Source organism: Medicago sativa, chromosome 5 (assembly GCF_051527215.1).
Source record: "Medicago sativa cultivar Bolivia chromosome 5, Bolivia_mono, whole genome shotgun sequence".
Classification (NCBI taxonomy): Eukaryota; Viridiplantae; Streptophyta; class Magnoliopsida; order Fabales; family Fabaceae; genus Medicago; species Medicago sativa.
Genome location: NC_140753.1, coordinates 25,729,288 through 25,749,968, shown reverse-complemented (window position 1 = coordinate 25,749,968; position 20,681 = coordinate 25,729,288). Strand labels below are relative to the sequence as shown.

Below are 20,681 nucleotides of genomic sequence, written 5' to 3'. Positions count from 1 at the left end.
ATTATTTAAAATAGTGAAGGTTAAATATTTTATAAGTGAGAAGACTCATAAATCAATGTCTTAAAATTTTGTATTTTGTTGTTGCTCTAAACCAAATGTAGATAATCATCTGGACTCTCCTTATAACGTAACAATGGAACATCCAATAGAAGAGCACCCACTCTTCACGATAGAGTTACATGCTGATTTAATTTATGATATAATAATAGTAAATTTAAAATAAAAATTAATTCGAAATTATTATGATATGATAATTAAGAATAACCAAAATTAAGAACATATTTTTAATAAATAAAAATGGGGTTGAGATGTACAAATGGTGAAAGACAACTGCAAGTTATGTGGTTTAATCAGAGGCACCATCAACAAACACATTTGTATGGAAATTGGTTGCTCAAGGCCAAAATCTACCTTTTTGGTTTTAAACTCGACCACTAATTGATCAATGTATTTTGGAACATCTTTTATAGCCTTGCATTTTGAATTTTTGAGAACTTTTTGTTTTACGTTATTTTTCATTCAAATATTCATGTATGAACCTATGAGTCATCCAAAATATAGAAGAGTCATTCAGAACTACTCCACATGGTCATTTAGAATCTAATCATTTATAATAAATCAACAAAACCTATTCCACATGTATCATGTAACTTTCAACACATTCTTTTAATGCAAATCACGTAACACCTTATGACCTTAATAATGTTGCTAAATCATATTTTATCCTTTCATTAATCATAATTATTCATTTAGTTCATTCAATAGAAGCTAATAATTGGTTAAACGACGAATAATGTCTGAAGTAGACATTCTCTATTTGTCACTAATTATTTTTGCACTATACCTCAATAAAAAATTGTCTCACACTTACCTTAATTAAAATTTTACCACCACAAGTGGGATTTTAACACAACAGCTAGGTCACGACACTAAGAGAAAATAATTAACAAATAAAACCCTAAAACCAAAATCATAACTACGGTGTAATACTAACCAATTGACAAAGAAATTGGAATAGACAATTTACTTAGAAAAAGAGATTCAAACCAACTCCAATGGAGTTTGCAAGGGTACTACGACTCAAGGATTGAAATATGTGAATGAGAAATCACAGAGAGAGTTTTTTTGAGGGAAAATCACAGAGAGAGTTGAAACTTTGGATTACAACGTTTGAGAGCTCACGAATACCCGAAAAACCTCACCAAATCGCAGCTCTCATGAGAGACCTTTAAACTCTTGAAAAATTATAAGAATTCGTTTAAATAATTGGTCCTGCAAAATTTCGTGTGTGCATAATATCGTCTCGCGTACGCACAATTAGCAAAAAAAATGTGTCATCTCTACTCTTCTAGCTTCGTGTACGCGACTTGGAATCCGAGGATACGACATGTAAAAATTCAAGTTTTCCCCCACATAGCCTACTCTCAACTCTTACAAAAATGAGAATGCCAATTATTAAGGGTAACCTAACGATATAACAATCTTCTAACCAATTTAAAACATAACTAGCACAATCACAATAATTCGAAAGAGTCACCCAACCAAACATACATAGTAGCCTAATTTTCACAGATAATCAACATACATAACCACAAGAGAAAATGAGGTGTTACACTTACAATCATAATATAACTTTTAGAATTTTGCTCTCCACCCAGCACGTTTTGCTCGCACCCTGCAGCCATGCCAATTTTGCCCTTGCGCAAGTTAACATGCGCTACGCAAGTTAACTCACGCTGCGTAAGTTAACTCACGCAGTGTTCTTGTTTTTGAACAAAACCCATCAGTCCGAACTCCAACCACCATTTTCTTTCCCTCCACCTTCAAAAACCCAAAAAGTGCGATTTTTTGGGTGAAAATCATCATCCCAAATCATTGCAAATCGTCAGGAAGCAAGTTTCTACGCTCATCAAGCATCAAATATCAAAAAGTACCATCTAAACTCATCTCATTTTGCTGGTTTTCCTGCTTGGTTCGTCTGGTTTTCGTAGGGACTAGGGCATGGTACGCAAGTTAACTTGCGCAGGTTAACTTGCTGCGCGACTTAACTGGCGCAAGTGCATTAGTGCTGCGTGACTTAAGTCACGCCACTGTGCATCCATGTTTTTTTGAATTTTTTGCGCCACTTTTGTTCTTGGTTAGCTTGTTCCGCAAGTAATTTATTTTTTCTTCCTTTGTAATTTTTTTTATTCAATAGATATTTAGGGAGATGGTTGACAAAGTCGCGGATGATGGCGTTGAACCGAAACCGGCCAAAAAAGAAGGTTCCGGTGAAGGTTCCGGCGAAGGTTCCGGCGATGTCAAACCAAGCTTTAATTTCAAACCATTTAAAGTCCAAATTCCAATTCAAGCTCGAATTAGTAAAATTCAAGAACCTAATCCGGTACCTACCGGTGTTATTTGTGAAGCTCGTGACACCGCCTCATTTTTTACAACAAATGCAAGATGGAGAGAGCGAGAAGAGTTACTTACTTGGGTTCGCGGACAAGGGGTGAAGGCCGGATTTGGTGTTTGTATAGATAAATCCGTTATAAAAAGGCCGTATTTGACGATGCAATGTGAAAGGAGTGGGGTATACAGGCCACCTAAGACAAGGAAGAAACCGAACCTTGAAGGCATTGGCTCAAGGAAATGTAATTGTCCGTTTAGGTTGAAAGGTTTCTTTGATAAAGATACAAATGATTGGTGGCTTGCAATGCTTTGTGGAATGCACAACCATGACTTGGAGGTGGGAAAGTTACAAGGACACCTAATTGCGGGTAGACTTCGTGCGGAGGAGAAGAAAAAAGTTATTGAAATGACAAAGAGCTTGACGGTGCCTCGGAATATTCTCACCAATTTGAAGGAAAACAACAACGAAAGTGTGACAACAATCAAGCAAGTGTACAATGTGAGAACAAGATGGCGCAAGGGGGAAAGAGGTGACATGACGGAGTTGCAATTCTTGATTTCGAAGTTGGTGGAGCATAAGTACGTCTATTACACAAGATGCAATAGTGAGGAAACCACTCTTGAAGACATCTTTTTTGCTCATCCGGAGTCAATTAAATTGCTCAACACCTTTCTGACCGTTTTGGTCATGGACTCTACATACAAAACCAACAACTACCGAATGCCTTTGTTTGAGATAGTTGGTTGCACCTCTACAAGAAGGACGTATTCCGTTGGTTTCAGCTTTCTTCACTTTGAACTAGAGGATAACTTTGCTTGGGCACTTACAATGTTGAAAGGTCTCTTGTACTCAAAAGACAACATGCCTAAGGTGATTGTCACTGATAGGGATGGTGCTTTGATGAAGGCCGTTGGCACAGTTTTCCCTGAGACATACACCATGCTTTGTTATTTTCATATTGGGAAGAATGTAAGGTCCAAGTGCATCACGGATTGTAAAGTGGTGCCAAAGCCTCCTAAGGGTACAAAACTAGACAAGAAAGAATTGAAGAAGAACAAGATGAAGAATAGCGATGTTGTTGAGAAAGTGGTGAATGCTTGGAGAGAGTTAGTTGAATCTCCCACGGAGGAATCATATGCAATTAATTTGTTGAAATTCAAAGAGGTATGCATGCCATTTCCGAAATTCATTAAATATGTCGAAGAAACGGTTTTGAACCTTAAGGAGAAATTTGTGAGGGCATGGACGGATAAAGTCTTGCATCTAGGGTGTAGAACCACCAACATAGTTGAATCCGCTCATGGTGTTTTGAAAAAATATTTGAGGAGTAGCGTGGGTGATTTGGCATCATGTTGGGATGAAATCCACAAGATGTTGGCGGTGCAATTTGGTGAAATACAAGGTAGTTTCGGGAGGAACAAAACGGTGTTTGAGCACAAATACAAAAAGATCAAGATGATGAAAGAATTGGAGGGTTATGTTTCTAGAAAAGCATTGAGATTTATCTATGATGAATTGAAACGCTCCAAGACATTCGCATTTGGTGAGGAAGATTGTGGTTGTGTTCAAATGACATCCTACAGGTTACCTTGTGCGTGTATTATTGCCATGAAGAGCAAGCAAAAATTGCCTCTTGTCTTGGATGATATATACCCTCATTGGAAAAGGTTGTGTGTACAAGGAGAGAAGATTGATGATGACTTTTCCGTGATGGAGGAGTGGAATGGCATTCAAGAACTTCTCAAGAAAAGCTCCACATCAAAGAGATGATGCGTCAAATTGCATTTCCGGAAACCACATTTTTGTCTCCGCCTTTGAAAAAGGTGGTAACCAAGGGAGCACCTAAAAGGAAGAGGACTACACTCAAAGTGTCATCAACGGGTCGAATCCCCTCTAGGTGGGAGACCATTGATTCTCAAAATCCGGATAGTAAACCTTCACAACCAAAGAGGTCACTTCCAAAGAGGAAAGGTGCACGCCTTGGCACTTACTCCCGCTCACAAGCTTCATCCTCCACTTCAAAACCGTTTTGAAATATCCCATACATTTCACAAATTCCAAATATCATGAGGCCTTTTGTTGAAGAAATTGTGAATGTTAAAGGGGATGGTCATTGTGGATTCCGGGTGATAGCTAGGCACTTGGGGATGGATGAGGAAGATCATGTATTGATTCGTCATGCACTTATTCAAGAGTTGAGAAATCATAAGAGTGACTACATGCCGATATATGACACGGAGGAGCGTTATAACATAATCTTGAATGGTTTATACCCTCCAAAACGTACAATTGGTGTTGCGCCTCCAGATAAGTGGATGACCACTCCGGATATGGGTCACATTATTGCTTCTTGCTACAAAAGACCCGTTGTTCTATTGACTTTGTCCGAAACAACGGGTGGTGTATGTGAGACATATTTCCCAATCCGAAGTGCTCCTCCACTTAATCCACATTCCAACATCATGTGTCTTTGCTTAATTCCCGATCACTATCTTCATGTGATTTTGAAGGAAGGTTGTCCGTTACCACCGAGTTGTAAGGAGTGGATGAGCAACAAGATTGGTGAGGCGGAGAATTGGCATTTTGCATTTTTGGATAGACAAAATGCTTTCAATGAACTCATGTCTAAGGAGCCTAAGCCGCCAAAGAAACCAACAAATGAGCACAATCCAATTGTTTGTGGTGATACTCCCACCCCGCAAAAAAAGGAACAAGAATTTGAATGGACGGAGGACATGGAAGAGGACGGCAATTTAGGAATATCACTAGACTTCTTAGATAGGTTATAATAGGTTAGGAAAGTTATAGGTCGGTTGGTGTTCGTCCTATTTTTTTGGTGGTATTACACCCCGACATATTTTTTGGTGGCCGGTTATGTAATTTGTATATTTGTGGCCAATATGTAACTAATATTATATATATATATATATATATATATATATATATATATATATTAAATGAAATGAATTATTTTTTTTGGTGGCCGGTTATGTCACACCAATTATTGCTTGCATTACTTACTTTGTCTCTAAAGCGGAAGAGTTTGACACATTTCAAATTATATTTTCCGAACTACAATTAGTTTTTTCGGATTTTATTTTACGAATCATATATTACCAAGATTTGGATAAACCAGAGCAATGTTCTATGTAATTTTCTAAAATTTTAGTGGTTTCAGATTATATAATCTGAAATCCTTCAAAACGGCATTCAAATTATATAATCTGAATGAATGTATTTTTGGAATATTGAGGACGCGTGAGAAGAAGGAAAAGTGAGGAAAAAAAAACTGGTGCATAATGATTTATATAATTTGTTTTTCTAGTGCATTTATAATTAAAGTTGTGCATATATTTGGTTTTAATTCTGGAGGATCAAAAGTGATTTAAAGTTGTAGAATTGATTTTATTATGCTTGGATAATTTACATGAAAATTGATTTTGTTTGTATAATTGATTTTATTTTTTTTGAATGACAAATATATACTATCTATTTATTAAAAATAAAAAGAAGAATCTCTTACAAGATTTCAAACATATATTCAAATTCGAGTACAAGAAGTACTCAGCGATAACAAAATTCAAGAATCTCTCCCTTGAAAACAAGAGCAAAAACTAAAACCACAACTGAAACACAACTCCTAACAAGAACACCCAACGGTAGCCGAACAAAAGGAAGACCATGAGAAGAGCCCCTCAGTCAATCAACTCTTAGACAAATCCGCCGCAAGACACTAACAGTGCCAACACATAATGGGTTCATTATCTCACTCATAAAAGGAACATGTGTGACTAGAATGTCTTCCTAAAAACAACTTTCAAGAGGTGAAATTAACCATATCCACCAAGTGGAGTACAGAGGCATCATTCCCAAAAAAGATACGAGTGTTTTGAGATCTTCACAAGGACCACATAACAGATTGTCAGATTAATAAGAAACCTAACCTCTCATTTTTTCCTCCACCTAAATCGAGCATAAAACTAAAAGACTCACTAGATCTGAAAGAAAAACCAATTCCCACCCCAACCACTTAAACACATAATACCACACCTGGCCTAAAATAGGACATCTAGCAAAAAGTTGACAAACCAACTATACAGTCTCATTACTAAAATACAAGAAATACCACAAGGATCAACTATAATTCTCCATGAAAAAAGATTTTGACGAGTCGGGATCCTATCTTGAAGCAGCTACCAAGAGAAAACATTTATCATGAGAGGAGACCAAGACTCCCACACCTTTGCAATAAGTTGCACAATATCTTCTAACCTCCCATCCACCACATTGGCTCTCATTTGAAGAAATGTATAAGCTGATCTCACTGAGTAAATGCTCGATGAATCATTGCCCCAAACCCAAAAGTTTGCACCTTCAGAGAGGGTCAGACTCTCTAAAGTCTGGAGCAGCTCTCCCAAAATCAAAAGTTCCCACTCAAAAAGATCCATACTCCACTTAAGATCCTATACCCATTCAGATCCCTCTCTAATGGTCATATCGAACACTTTAGCTTCTTTTTGAATAGAAACTTGAAACAACCTAGAGAAACGAATACTCAAAGGAATAGATCCTAACCAAGGATCTTCCAAAAAATATGTAGATCGGCCATCTTTAACCTTCCTGATGATACTTTCAGAGTACCAAACATTAGACCCAGGCTGACTAGTTCCCAATAACGAGATCTCTTTCCACTAGTTTGAGACACCTCTTAAAACTCCGCCCGCCCCCCACAATAATCCCATTGAGACCCTTTCAAATATCTAGCTCCTGTAATATCTTTCCACAAAGCCTCCTCTTTTGTGATCAACCTCCAATGCCACTTCCCAAAAAGGGCTAGATAACCAATCTTAGATCTTTGATACCCAACCCTCCAACACTCTTAGGCTTACAAACATCCGACCATCGAACGTAAGGAATCTTCCTCGTCCATTTAGACCCTCCCCACAAGAAAATGATGTTGAATCCTCACAATCCGATTCCAAACCACCATTTGGCATTTTCAAAAAGGAAAGGAAAAAAATCAGGATAAAGTTAAGAACAGAGTTTTTATAAGAATCACCCCCACCCCCCAAGCTGACAAACCTATTACTCCACTCACTCAGACTAGATACTAGAGTATCCAACAAAGGTTGCCAAATAGACAATCTCTTAGAATTAGGCCCAATTGGAAGACCTAAATACTGAACCTATACTAATTTCCTAGGTTGGACACCCATTGACAAGCACAAAGAGATTACCTGCAAACACACATGCTCGCATCCAAGCACACCACTTATCATCAAAACCAAATCTCTTCAACATATATTTCAGGAAACTCCAGCTCACTGAATCATAAACTTTCTCAAAGTTCACTTTAAAAATGATTCAATCTTGCTTAGATTTTTTTGCTAGATCCACAACCTCATTGACCGCCACAACTCCATCCACCAATTGTCTACCTTTAAGGAAAGTTTGACTGGTTGGCCGAAATGATTTTATCGATCACCCAATGCCGGGGAGAAGCTCCACTCATGCGAAGAATATCCCCAAAGAGAATGACACAAACTATCATCAACAACTACTAATTTAGTTTCTTGGATGGCAAGGGAATCAAAATGGTTCTTATTCACAAACTCAAAAACTTTACTTTTTTTAATCCTCCCACCCAGACCTCTAATATTATAAGAACATACTATCATGACACAGTCACTCTAGACTCCGTGCAAGCTTTTATCTTCTACGATTGATTTTAGCCATTAAATTTATTATTAAATCCACGTTTACATAAATACATCTAAATATAAATCACTTTACATAATCAATTCCTGTTATACCGCAAAACCAAATAATTGTGTATTGTGCTCTTGTGCTCTTATCACATCAGAAACTCTGCCTAATTTTTTAACAAAGTCTATTTAAGTACTTACTATCATTAGGTTAGAAAGAATATATTACTTTATTAAAAAAATGATTCCCCTCTACTTTGTTAGTCCTATAAATGAGACTCCTAGTAAATGCCATCATACAAACAAGATTAGAATACAGATATACATTCTTGTCTAAGTCCCCAAAAGGAAAAAAAGATGGGAGGCAATTTATCCAACATGGAGCATGGTCATACATCTGCAAAGTCATTATCATCTCACATTCTTACCTTCCATTCCACTGCTAAATGGAAGGCTTATTTTGATGCCTCCAAAGAAACTAACAAGCTGGTGCGTTATTATTAATTTAATTTAAAGCTATACTAATTATTTTGTATTTTCATTTTGTTTTTTTTAACTCTCATGGGATCGTGTATTTTTTTGGCTTAAGATGGTAATTGAATTTACGGCTGCATGGTGTGGACCTTGCAAATACATGGATCCAATCATTCAAGACTTTGCTGCAAAATACATAAAAGTAGATTTCATCAAGATTGACGTGGATGAATTAATGGTATTATTACATTTTTATTTCATTTTACTATTATTATTACTCATGTTATATATCCTAATATAAGGGCAGCACACCATCTATACATTATATAAAGATGAATGACATATTACTTATAAGCTCTTTTTATTAATTTTACAAATATTATGTAAAACAAAAATAGTGTATTTTACTTATAAGCTCTTACTATGGTCTTTTTCCATACGAACAGGATGACTAAGGCAAAAAAAAAAAAAAAAGTACGAATATTCCTAAAATAATCATTTGAGTATAATTAATGTATCAAACTCCGGCTTTTATATCCCTTAATTCAACTTAACAGTATTAATAAAGAGTATATTTGATAGAAAATAATAAATATATTTCATAACTTGAAATGAGATTTATATTTAAAGATGAACTTTTTTTTTAAAGGGGAGTTATGACTAGACCCAAAATTGGTAATTTTTTAGCTACATTTGAAACGAGACTTTTTGAGGAATTGACTTGTGCACATTATTTTTCAATTGTAAACAGGGTGTCTCTCAAGAGTTTCAAGTGCAAGCAATGCCAACATTCATACTGATGAAGAAAGGAAAAGTTGTTGACAAGGTTGTAGGGGCAAAAAAGGAAGAGCTTGAAAAGTTGATTGAGAAGCATCAAAACTAAGCTTCTAATCTTGCATGTGATCAAGACTGTGTTGAGCATCATAAAGGAACATGAATAAGGAGAAATTATTCGATATATCTCCTTTCATACCACATTTACATGTTGGTATGACTTAGATTGAAACTTTTTCTTTTCCAAATTGTTTTTGACGTGCAAAGCGTTTTTTTGTAATTTTTTTTAATTTATATGTATTATAAGTGTAATTTTTTTTACACATAATTAATTGAATTTCACTATGACATGATTTTAGGAATGAATATAATAAAATATATTATGATATGATTTGGTTGAATATAAATATAAAAAGATTTCACACCATCGATACACATAAGTTAATGGATACTTTCATAAGATGAATTTTTTTTTTTTTTGACAATAAATAAGATGAAATATTGATAATCGAACTCTCTTGCTTAATTTCAAAATCATCATGCATTATGACTAAATTAATGCTTGGAATGACAATATTGTTTATTTCAAACAAAATAAAGCAACATTATTGTTTTTTTTTTTTGCAAAGAATTAAAGAAATGTTATTATTGAAAGAAATTTATGTAATAATAATTTCATTAATTTAGCCTTGTTAGATATTGATGTATTAACGTTAAGATAAATACACAATATATAAGAGGTATTGATATCAAGAATAATTAAAACTAGAATCAAGAGATTGAACTTAAATAGTTACTAAACTCTATCAAACGACGATTCGTTCGTAAAATCTAGACCGAACTCTAGATTACTAATATCGTTCCACTAAGAACCAAAAAGTTAATACAATAAAAAAAAATCAAAACTAGGAAGTACAGCTAAAAAGATAATATAACATTAAAAATTGAAAATAACAGTCATGTCAGAATAACTATATATATTTTCTCTTACAAATTTTTTCTTCATTATAAGGCCAAAGGAAAAGTTACAAATGATTTTACATGATTTCAAGGGGTTCCACTTCCGTGCCAATAAGACGGGCTATGGTAGGTGACATCGCCAATCAAAGTGTGCCACGTGGCACATCTCATTTGAAAAAATAAATTGAAATCAGAAAAGTTAATTTAATCAAAGTCTGCCACCTCCCGCCTCCCCCTCCTCCTTGTGACAAACTGCCACCCACATCAACATCAGCCACCGTCCATCGCCGTCATCATCGACTTTTTTCCGCCGCCGTTCACCGTCTCCTTCAACCGTTGATTCTCCATTCATTCTCCGCCGGAGCAACTCAGGATCACACGACGGTTGTTGGGAAGGTCTATGAGTTTTGTTAATGAAACGGTGTCTTCTCTGAGAAACTTGCAACTTGGTACCATGAAATCACTGCCTTTGTTATGGAATGTTCAAATGAGTTCTCCTAGATTCAGATCTCCAAGAAGACCCATGATTCGACCTAGATTTTTCCGCCAACACAAGCACCGAGTCGTCGTAGCGGGGTTTAATCATTTTGATCTTTAGGATCAGAGATGTGTGAAGAGGAACCTGTGATGGAGAGGGTGAATGCTGATGATGATGGTGGTGGATGTGTTCCGTTCTGTTATCTCTATCTATGTTACAATTTTTCTGATTTTAATTTATTTTTTCAAATGAGATGTGCCACGTAGCACACATTGATTGGCTATGTCACCTACCATAGCCCGCCTTAATGGCACGGAAGTGGAACCCGATTTCAAGATGTATATACACATCACTACCATGTAAGCAACTTTCCACCCAAGTGCCATATCAGCTAAAAGGTGTAATGTATCATATCAAGTGCAATGTTACTGCCAACTTATCCATACATACATACGTATTCCCAACATAGTATAGAAGTGCTATTTTTTATTTTTTGTATTGAGAACCAACCTGAAGTTTTATTGTTGAAGGGATCAATTTCATTATTTACTCAACATATTATATTTAGTAGAAATGCTATTTTTTTTTTTTTAGGAAAGTAGAAGTGCTAATTGGTCCACGTCGTTTTGGCAGACACATGTGATACACACTATTTTTTAAGCTAAAGTAAGATTTCATTAAGGAAAAAATAATTTATTACATATAACATGTTTGATGATTTCAAGGTTACTCCTCTTTACAAAATTTAGGGTCTTGTTAACGAGTGCTTCCAGAGCACTTTTTAAGCATCCCAAATTTAGCAATTATTCTTTTAAAAATTCAATTATTACAATTTCCAATGCATTCAATACACAACTTTTCATTAAAAACTTACTAATTAAAGTGTTTAAAGATTGCTCCGAGACACTCGTTAACATTTCTCATTTAACATATATGACGTGCATGGACTAAATATCATTTTAAAAGTAAAAGCCTTGAACGTGTGTATAACATATGTGCGTGCAAAGAGACGATCATAATATGTTTAAGATTTGTAGAGACATATAGGTAAGCCTGAGAATAATGATAAGAAGACAATTGCTTTTTTGACATTCAGAAGTTCCTAATAACACAAGTAAATTACTAAAATATCCTCCAGCGGTAGTTAACTACCGTTGAGTTATAACTAGAAACCCAGCTGTAGTTAGCTGTCGTTGAGTTTTTTGGTCTTTTATTTGTGTTGCAAAGACATATCACATGTCAGAAAAGCAATCGTCTGATAAGAATAGGAAGTCATTGCAGCCTTTGAACATTTGAGAACCCTTGGTTTTTCTTTACTCATCCACTCCGTGAGCAGATTCTTATCAGGGTAAATTACACCTTAATTGTGATACATTGCTCAACGTAATACCAAGCATAATTTCATTCAGAATATAATAAATCCTTATCTCAATGTCATCATTGAGTTGATTGATTTGTAAGTAAAATCAGCTTTAAAACATTTTTTTTATTTTTTAGTATTAAACTCAATATCATGTCGCGGAAGAAACTAACTTATTTCAACGTGAGTAACGTTTTGGACCAACTTGAAACTTTTAAAACGTAAGGGACCAACTTGAAATTTTTAAAACATAAGGGACTAACTTGAAAACTAAAATAAACATAAGGGATCAAACATGCAATGAAACCTTTTTTTTAGGAGATTAATGAAATGTTATAATCATCTTTTTCTATAAAAAAATAAACAACAATATTTTTTTTTCTTTTCATTTTCCATGTTACCCGAGTCCCATATATATGAATATAATTATATAAATAGAAATTAATAGTGATGCTTTGTTCCATCGAATTTTGGTGCCGAAAAGAACACATATGTGAATCTTTTGTTTGGCAAAGTAGCGGAGTTAAAAAGATATGGGACCATTGAGTCTCTTTAATTTTAGTTCTTTAATTTTGTATTTAGCATTCTCTTTTAATTTTTTCTATTATTATTTTCTGTGGTATTAATTTTTTCTATTATTATTTTCTGTGGTATATATTCACACGTTTGTTACTTTTGTTATAAAGTAGATGCTCTATCTCTATCCAATTGTGTAACAACTCATAGGTATATTTTCAGAACAAAAAAAATATGGCAAGTTCATTTGATGACAGTAGATAGTCTCCTCAGAATATTTAGATATTATGCTTCAAAAATTCAACATAAACCATGCCTCCAACCTGTCTGCTGATTTAGAAATATTGCTCTTAGGGGAAATGAGAATCGTTCTTTATGATAATTAATTTTGGTTACAACTAGCATATGTTTGGTTGAACGGAGATTCGAACTCTCATAACATGATTTTAGAAGCTCTAGTATGTGTTTTTCAAAATTCAAACACACACTAAAACGTGTTTATTTCATGTCATGTTTTGGATCTCCAATCTTGACATTTTTAACAAATTTATTAGAGAAACATTTAGGTTTTTTTTCCCACAGCAAAATAAACTTTATTTAAATGCTTAAATAAAGAAAATACATATAGATTGGCCGTGAGATGGGATATTCACCATCCACATTTTGAAAGTCAAGTACATGATATTAATATTGTATATAGAAATTTTACAAACCAAAAGGACATTAACAAACAAAACTCTTGGTATTAATAACTAAACAAATTTCTTGCACATAAAACCAGTTGTAAGAAAATAATGAAAGATCTACCGTCTTTAATTGAATATGTCTTCAAAAAAAAGAATGTTGGTAATGTTCGCTTATATCGACTATAGGTGGTCTCTAAAATTACCAATGCAAGCACATGTTAACAAATCATCTTTTAAGATCGGGATAAATCTAAATTTCGTGATAGGTACAATAAGTCTCTTTCTCAAAATATGGTACACAACAAAAAGAGCCACTCACAACCATTTTAACAAGCACATGAAGTACAAATTTCTCGAAGAAAAATAAAATAATGACGAAACACAGTCAATGTAATATAACATGTAAAACATCAACACACAACACAAAAAACAGCTAGATCTCAAACCAGCCATTGATGGAGTGACTACAACACAAAGATCTCAAACCTACGCGCGCACACATACACACACAATGTCTTTCACCTTATAACCTACAAAACTCAGTAAAATACTCTTCAAGAGATAAACGAGTATTCTTACCACCTCCGCTTCAGGATGATCTTTAGTTTTCGTAGATCCTTCTCTCTATGCTAAAGTTGAGTGTTTGCCAACTCTCTAAACGACCACCCTCCCAAATAAGGGTCACTTTGATGTTGAAATAATGATTTCCTAAGTATGGGGTCATCATGAGTTTTTAAACTATTTTAAAAGCATTTTTAAACTTGTGAATAATTAAAATGTCATAAAGAACTGTTTGAATCAATTCAATACAAACATAAAGGTTTGGGATACTTTTGAATCGATTCAAATTATATAAAAGACACTATGAATCAATTCAAACTTCATCATAATGATTTTTAATCGATTCAAAATTTATCCAAATCAAATCATTCTTCAAACGAATCTATAATGTATTTTTCGTCATCTAAGTCGATTCATACCTTCTCTGCATCGATTAAGACATTGTGCTTTCACTAAAAATCAGCTTTGATTCATTCTAAAACCATCCACCTATAAATATATCACTCCTTATTTTCTTCAATTACTGAAATCATTCCTTTCTCTCTTTTACTTATTGCAAATTTAATTTGATCTTTGTCGATTATGAAAATGTTTAAATACAATAATCTTGGTATGATTTAATTTGTTAAAACCTAATTATTCATCAATTAAACATTGATTACAAGTATTAATCAATCACATAATAATATTGCAATTAACTTGTTTCTAATTTAATCATTGGTCAAATTTTTGTCTATTCTTGTTGTTAGCAATTTATTGTTCAAGAATATGTTTGATTTATCATTGTATTGGATTTGCAATTTAGATTGTTAATTTATATTGTTGCAAGAGATTCAATTGGGAACATGTTAAAAATTGAATCAAGTTTCTTGCATACATTGTAGATTTTTGGATTTCTTCTAGTCTCCGTGAGTTCAATAGTCGTTACATAAAAAATTTACATAAAAAAATTTACATTTGCGCAAAAAATATATATCAAGGGGATCTACTCAACCATTCAAAATTGCGCAAAAAAAAAACATTTGTCGAACAGGTCGCGACATGTGCCTCACGCATGAGGAAATAATGAACAGACTACTAAAACATAGTGGTATGAAAATTTAAACCAATATATTTTGCGAAAGATTTGAATTTTCAAACTTTTGCTATGAATATTTAAACTGGATCTTTTTGGTCTGAATATTTAAACTGGATCTTTTAAAATTCAAAACATCCGAAAATTTTAACATAAAAAATTATTCTTAGTCTGTTAAAACTAAAGGTATTTTTTAAAATATCACGTGTTTAGGAATATAGGTAGTAAGTGCATGAAGTAAAATCTCCCTTGATAGAGAACAAGAAGTTAGTTGGAGGCCCAATGATAAGATCAATTAAGCTAAACAGGCTTTGAACAAATATGTCAAGCAGTTTAAATCATGAAAATTGCTTTTCTGACATAGAATACTTCCTATTGACACAAGTAAATGACGTTAATACCCCCAACGGCAGTTAATAACCGCTACATGATACGCCGGCAGTTAACAGCCGCTGGAACTCAGCGGTTGTTAACAACCGCTGAAGCTGAAGTCAGCGGTTGTTAACTGCCGCTACGTGCTTGACCATTTTCCAGAAGCTCTTTCCTAACCAATTTTCATTTTCATATTCATATTCATTTTCATCTAAGATTTTCATCAAATAACCACTTGAAAATTCTTCTAAAATTTTCATATAATAACCAATTGATACCTAAACATATTCATCCAATATTTAACAGGAACATGGTAAAATTAAAACGCAAGTTAACTGCCGCTACGTGCTTGACCATTTTCCAGAAGCTCTTTCCTAACCAATTTTCATTTTCATATTCATTTTCATCTAAGATTTTCATCAAATAACCACTTGAAAATTCTTCTAAAATTTTCATATAATAACCAATTGATACCTAAACATATTCATCCAATATTTAACAGGAACATGGTAAAATTAAAACGCAAGAAATAATATAAAACGAATGTGCGTATATGTCATAGAAATAGGAAAATGTACGGAACATGTCATAATAATACATCATGATCATCATAGTCAAAAAATACATAAAAAAAATCCTAATAATAATCAGCCCTGCCTACCCTGCCTCTGCTGCCCCCTGCGCCGCCTGGCAATCTGATAAGTAAGGGCAGGGCGAGTAGCACTAGCTATCCGCATGACCTCCTGGACAATGTCCTCTTTGCTCATCTCGGCTTGCCTGGCCACAATATCATCAGCTATGTGCGCCACATCCCGGACGATCGTCAGTGTGTCAGGCATCTCCCTGGCATGCTCCTCCTCTATGATCTGCTCCACGTTCGCCGACCTGGGAGGGGATCCTCCATGAGGTGGGAGAATGCGAGGGTGAGAGACTCTGGCATACCAAGCCATGTAGCCAGGAGCATGCTGACATGGTCTCTCACACCCATCTCCCCAAACAATGAATAACCATGGCTGAGCATCCATCAACACAGTGGTCAGCATCTGTGTAGGCACCAGAAGGACATCTGACGGATGTCTGGGAATGTCCTGCACAAAGGATAACTACCTCTTTACCCGCTCAGGTAAATGACGGTACACCCTCTCCTTCCCGCACATGAGCCATCCCGAGTAAGTGCACAAAAACTGAAATGGGTGCACATCTCTGTGATCACCATAGGTAGAAAACCTGGCGTCATCCACCTCCAAGCGATCCAGGCGTAGGCGGTAATGGTGCACATCCTTATGCCCTCTGCTAGTAAGCCATCTCCCAGCACATGGTCTCTGCGGCTCCCACTCCGGGTTACGCTTCCTTGGGTAAGGACCTGGCAAATGCTCCAAAATCCATCCCTACAACAAAATAAATAATACACAAAAATAATTATTCGAGTTAAATATTCAATAAATCGAAAATATTATAAAATAATCTAACATGATAATATCATTTACTCTAATAAATTCATAAAGAAATTAAGATAAAGATTAAATTATTACCATAAAAAGAGTCGTACAACCAACCATCGTTCTGTTATTCAAGATAACAGAATCATCCAGATACGCGTACAGGTAGGCTAAGGTCATCCCTCCCCATGACCACTTCCCAATCGGCCCCAAGTCCGCCATGCAATCAAGATATATCTAGTCGATGTGTCTGTTCGTTTTGTTGGTGAACAGCGCACAACCGACGAGATATAGAAGGAAACTCCTCACACACCACGCCCTCCTCATGGCTCTCTCATGCATCTCCTCCCTCGACTTCGGATCCTCAAGTCGTCTAGCCTCTGTCAGGTGCTCCTCATAAACCCGCTTCAGTGCGGGATAACTGATATGACCAGGAGATTCATTCCTAACCTCAGCTCTGGCATCAGCATCTGACATGCCCAACAACCTGGTCATCAGATCAATCAAACGGTCCCTATCCATCGCCTCGTCGTGGTCCAGCATGCGGCCGTAAATAGGAATGTGCAGGAGATTATGCACATCGTCCAAAGTGATCGTCATCTCCCCCACATGTAGATGAATACTACTGGTCTCCGTGTGCCACCTCTCGCATAGAGCACGTATCATGGCATGGGTCACAGTCGAATACCCAGTGTGTATCAAACCCTGGAGGCCAGACCCCTCCACAGGCTCCCAAAACCACCTCAAAGCCGCCTCCGGCTTATCAAGCTCTTTCAACCTTTTCCCTGCATTTATGCTCTTGTAACCCACTTGATCATGCCACATCTGAAATTCAAATTAATTAAGACATTGTCACTATTTTAAATGATTCAAACACTTACGCTACATAATATTAAATAAATTAATTCACTTACGCTACATTCTTCTAAATAAATAAATCACTTACGCTACATTATTTTAAATAAATAAATCACTTACGCTACATTATTTTAAATAAATAAATCACTTACGCTACATAATATTTAATAATTAAAACACTTACGCTACATTATATTTAATAATTAAAACACTTACGCTACATTATTTTAAATAAATAAATCACTTACGCTACATTATTTTAAATAAATAAATCACTTACGCTACATTATTTTAAATAAATAAATCACTTACGCTACATTATTTTAAATAAATAAATCACTTACGCTAAATTATATTTAATAATTCAAACACTTACGCAACATAATATTTTAAATAATCACTTTAAAGCATTTAAAGAATTTTAAACAATTTAAACACTTACATCATTATGGTTCACCCAAAGAGGGTTCGCCACGTGCCTCGCGTAGTCGGTCAACAGTGACGTGGTTTCAGGTCCTCTAGGAAAGGGAGGCTCTCCAGCAGGATACATCGGTATCAACGGAACACGACGACATCGTGTCTGAGTAGCCGCCTCAGGCTCACCCTCAGAAACAGGATTATCTGCCACAAGATAATCCTCAATAACATCCTGTGGCACCCCCTCATCCTCTGCCTCGTCCTGCGGCGGTTGAAAAAACATCATCTCCTCCTCTATCTGATCATATCCAACAAAACCCTCATCCGCATAAGCATGCGCTGGTGTTGGATCAACCACCTGGGATGAGTCATCCACATGTGCCTGTGAGCCCTCTCCATGTATCCTCGGGTCCCTGCGCTTCTGAGTCTTAGGGACATACGGGTCTTCAGCCCTCTTTTCTCTCCGAGCACTAGCGGTACTCGCCTCTTTACCTTTCCGCATCCTATCCTTTCTAATAACCCGCTGCCGCTCATCCGTATCCCTAGCCATATCTGTACAAAACAAATTTAAAAACATATATTAATATTAGTTCTATCAATTCAGAGAATGCATGTACAGATACACATATTTAGAGAATGCGTGTACTTCAAAGAAAATTTAGAAGTACACATACACATATTTTAAAACATCTCATATTTACACATACACATAGTTAATAATATATTGAATCCGTAACAGAACATTGTACATATACATGCATTACTCAGAGTAGTTTTAAGTTCTTTATAAAAACAACTAATAACCAACACTTACGCTAATCTCAATTCATAGCCAACTCATAAACAACTCATAACCAACACCAACACTAATGGCAATTCATAACCATAATACCAGATACATATATACATTATTAAATTTAACATATTTGGAAAAAAATCACAAAAAAAACAAGATTATTTCACTTAGGCTTTTCATCAAACACCTTAAGTGCATTTTAAAATACTAGCACAATTAGTGTTAATTCAAAATCAAATTCAACTACATTGTACCAAAACCTACTCTAAACAACAATGTCAGCTTAAACAATCCTAAACAACATCTAATTCTATCATAATTTGCAATTTTTAAACCTAACCTAAACCCTAAACATTTTGGTAAATTTTTTGAAAACTGACACCCTAAACAACCTACATTACATGTAAATGGGAAGAAAGTTACTTACTTGTGTAATTACTTGAAGAAATTTGCTGCAAATCCGTGCAATTGAATGTGGGGTGAAGTTGGGTTAGTGTTGGTTTGAACTTGCAAGTCTGTGTTGTTAACTTATTGGAAGTTTTCTGCGTTTTTAACATACAGAATGCAGCGGCAGTTAACTGCAGCTGCGACTCAGCGGTAGTTAACTGCCGGCGTATCTTCCAGCGGTAGTTAACTACCGCCAGGGGCATTAAGGTCATTTACTTGTGTCAGTTGGAAGTATTCTTTGTCAAAAAATCAATTTTCTTAAATCATAAGAGTCTATACTAGAAATAAAAAGTGGTCTAGTTGATCCAAGTTGATGAGGATCCTAGCATGGGGATTGTTTTTTTTTTTTTAATTTTAATTTTTTTTTAAGTAGTTTAGTGTCTAGAATTTCACCTCTTAAGATGAATAAGTTGAGAATTCATGGTTCAAACTTCAACCTTGCATATTAGAATGCATTGTCCTTACTAATTGGACTATGTTCACATAGATGAGGCATGATTTCCTTCTATTAGTTACTTTTATTTATCTAAGACATTTTAAAATTTTATTTATTTATTCTCTTGTAATAAAGACTAATATGTTGGTTCCCAAGAGTTTATCTAAGTTGTCATGGACATTCCATTATATACATAGTGGCTGCAATTTGAATCCCGAATAGTTTGTTGGAACAAGAGTGGTTCATACAATTCCTCTAAGGTTTTGATGATAACAAAGTATTGATGAACAATTGGAATACTAACATATGTTCAAGTGTGCAAAATCAAAGAATGAAGCTATCAATGAAGGATGAACATATGAAGAGCATCATAAGGACCAAGAGAAGCCTAGAAGACTATGGTAGAAGATCTGAAGAAAGGTCAATAAGAAGTCAACGCCCTTAGAAGAAGGATGCTTCACAGAGGCTGGAGAGTTACCTCGATAGATTTTGTGAAGGTCATCAGACTCAGAAGCAGATGAAAGACTTGGATGACCCCTCAGATTTGAGAAAATTATAATAGACCAAGAATCCACGTAGGTTTTGTCTTCTTATGTGAAATGTTCCTATCAAAGGATCGGATAGAGCAGTTCTTTTGTCTTCTTCTATCACCGTGTGCAAACAGACAAATGAGCTAAAGAACAAAAGGAATGCAACGGATAATTCTACTTTCAGCAAATGAAATTCAAAAGACTATTCAACGGAATTATCCATATCAGGCAAAGGGCCAACGTTCTTGATTGAAGCTTCTCAACGACTCTATTTACGTTGGCACTCTTCTCCAACGTCTCTCAAATGAATGCCTATATAAGGAGTTGAAGACCTGAAGAAGATTAACAAGACTCAACTATTTTACTATGTCATTACTCTGTCAAATCTAATAGTGCAAAACACTT

The 20,681-nt window shown here is 35.2% G+C and overlaps 2 protein-coding genes and 1 pseudogene across 2 annotated transcripts; 2 read left to right on the top strand and 1 right to left on the bottom strand.

Moving 5' to 3' along the window:
- The first annotated feature begins 1,773 nt into the window (after nt 1–1,773).
- On the top strand, nt 1,774–5,280 carry LOC146921337 (uncharacterized; annotated as a pseudogene).
- A 3,102-nt stretch (nt 5,281–8,382) lies between these two features.
- Nucleotides 8,383–9,736, top strand: LOC146921336 (thioredoxin H2-like). Its single transcript, XM_085714758.1, has 3 exons — nt 8,383–8,586; nt 8,687–8,809; nt 9,323–9,736. Exons 1-3 carry the CDS (start codon nt 8,455–8,457, stop codon nt 9,452–9,454), a joined length of 387 nt encoding a protein of 128 aa, XP_085570884.1. The 5' UTR covers nt 8,383–8,454; the 3' UTR covers nt 9,455–9,736.
- Nucleotides 9,737–16,000: 6,264 nt separating this feature from the next.
- On the bottom strand, nt 16,001–18,617 carry LOC146921335 (uncharacterized). The gene is made up of 4 exons (XM_085711286.1): nt 18,093–18,617; nt 17,102–17,617; nt 16,553–16,741; nt 16,001–16,441 (listed from the first exon to the last, which is right to left on the bottom strand). Exons 1-4 carry the CDS (start codon nt 18,615–18,617, stop codon nt 16,001–16,003), a joined length of 1,671 nt encoding a protein of 556 aa, XP_085567412.1.
- Nucleotides 18,618–20,681: the final 2,064 nt, after the last annotated feature.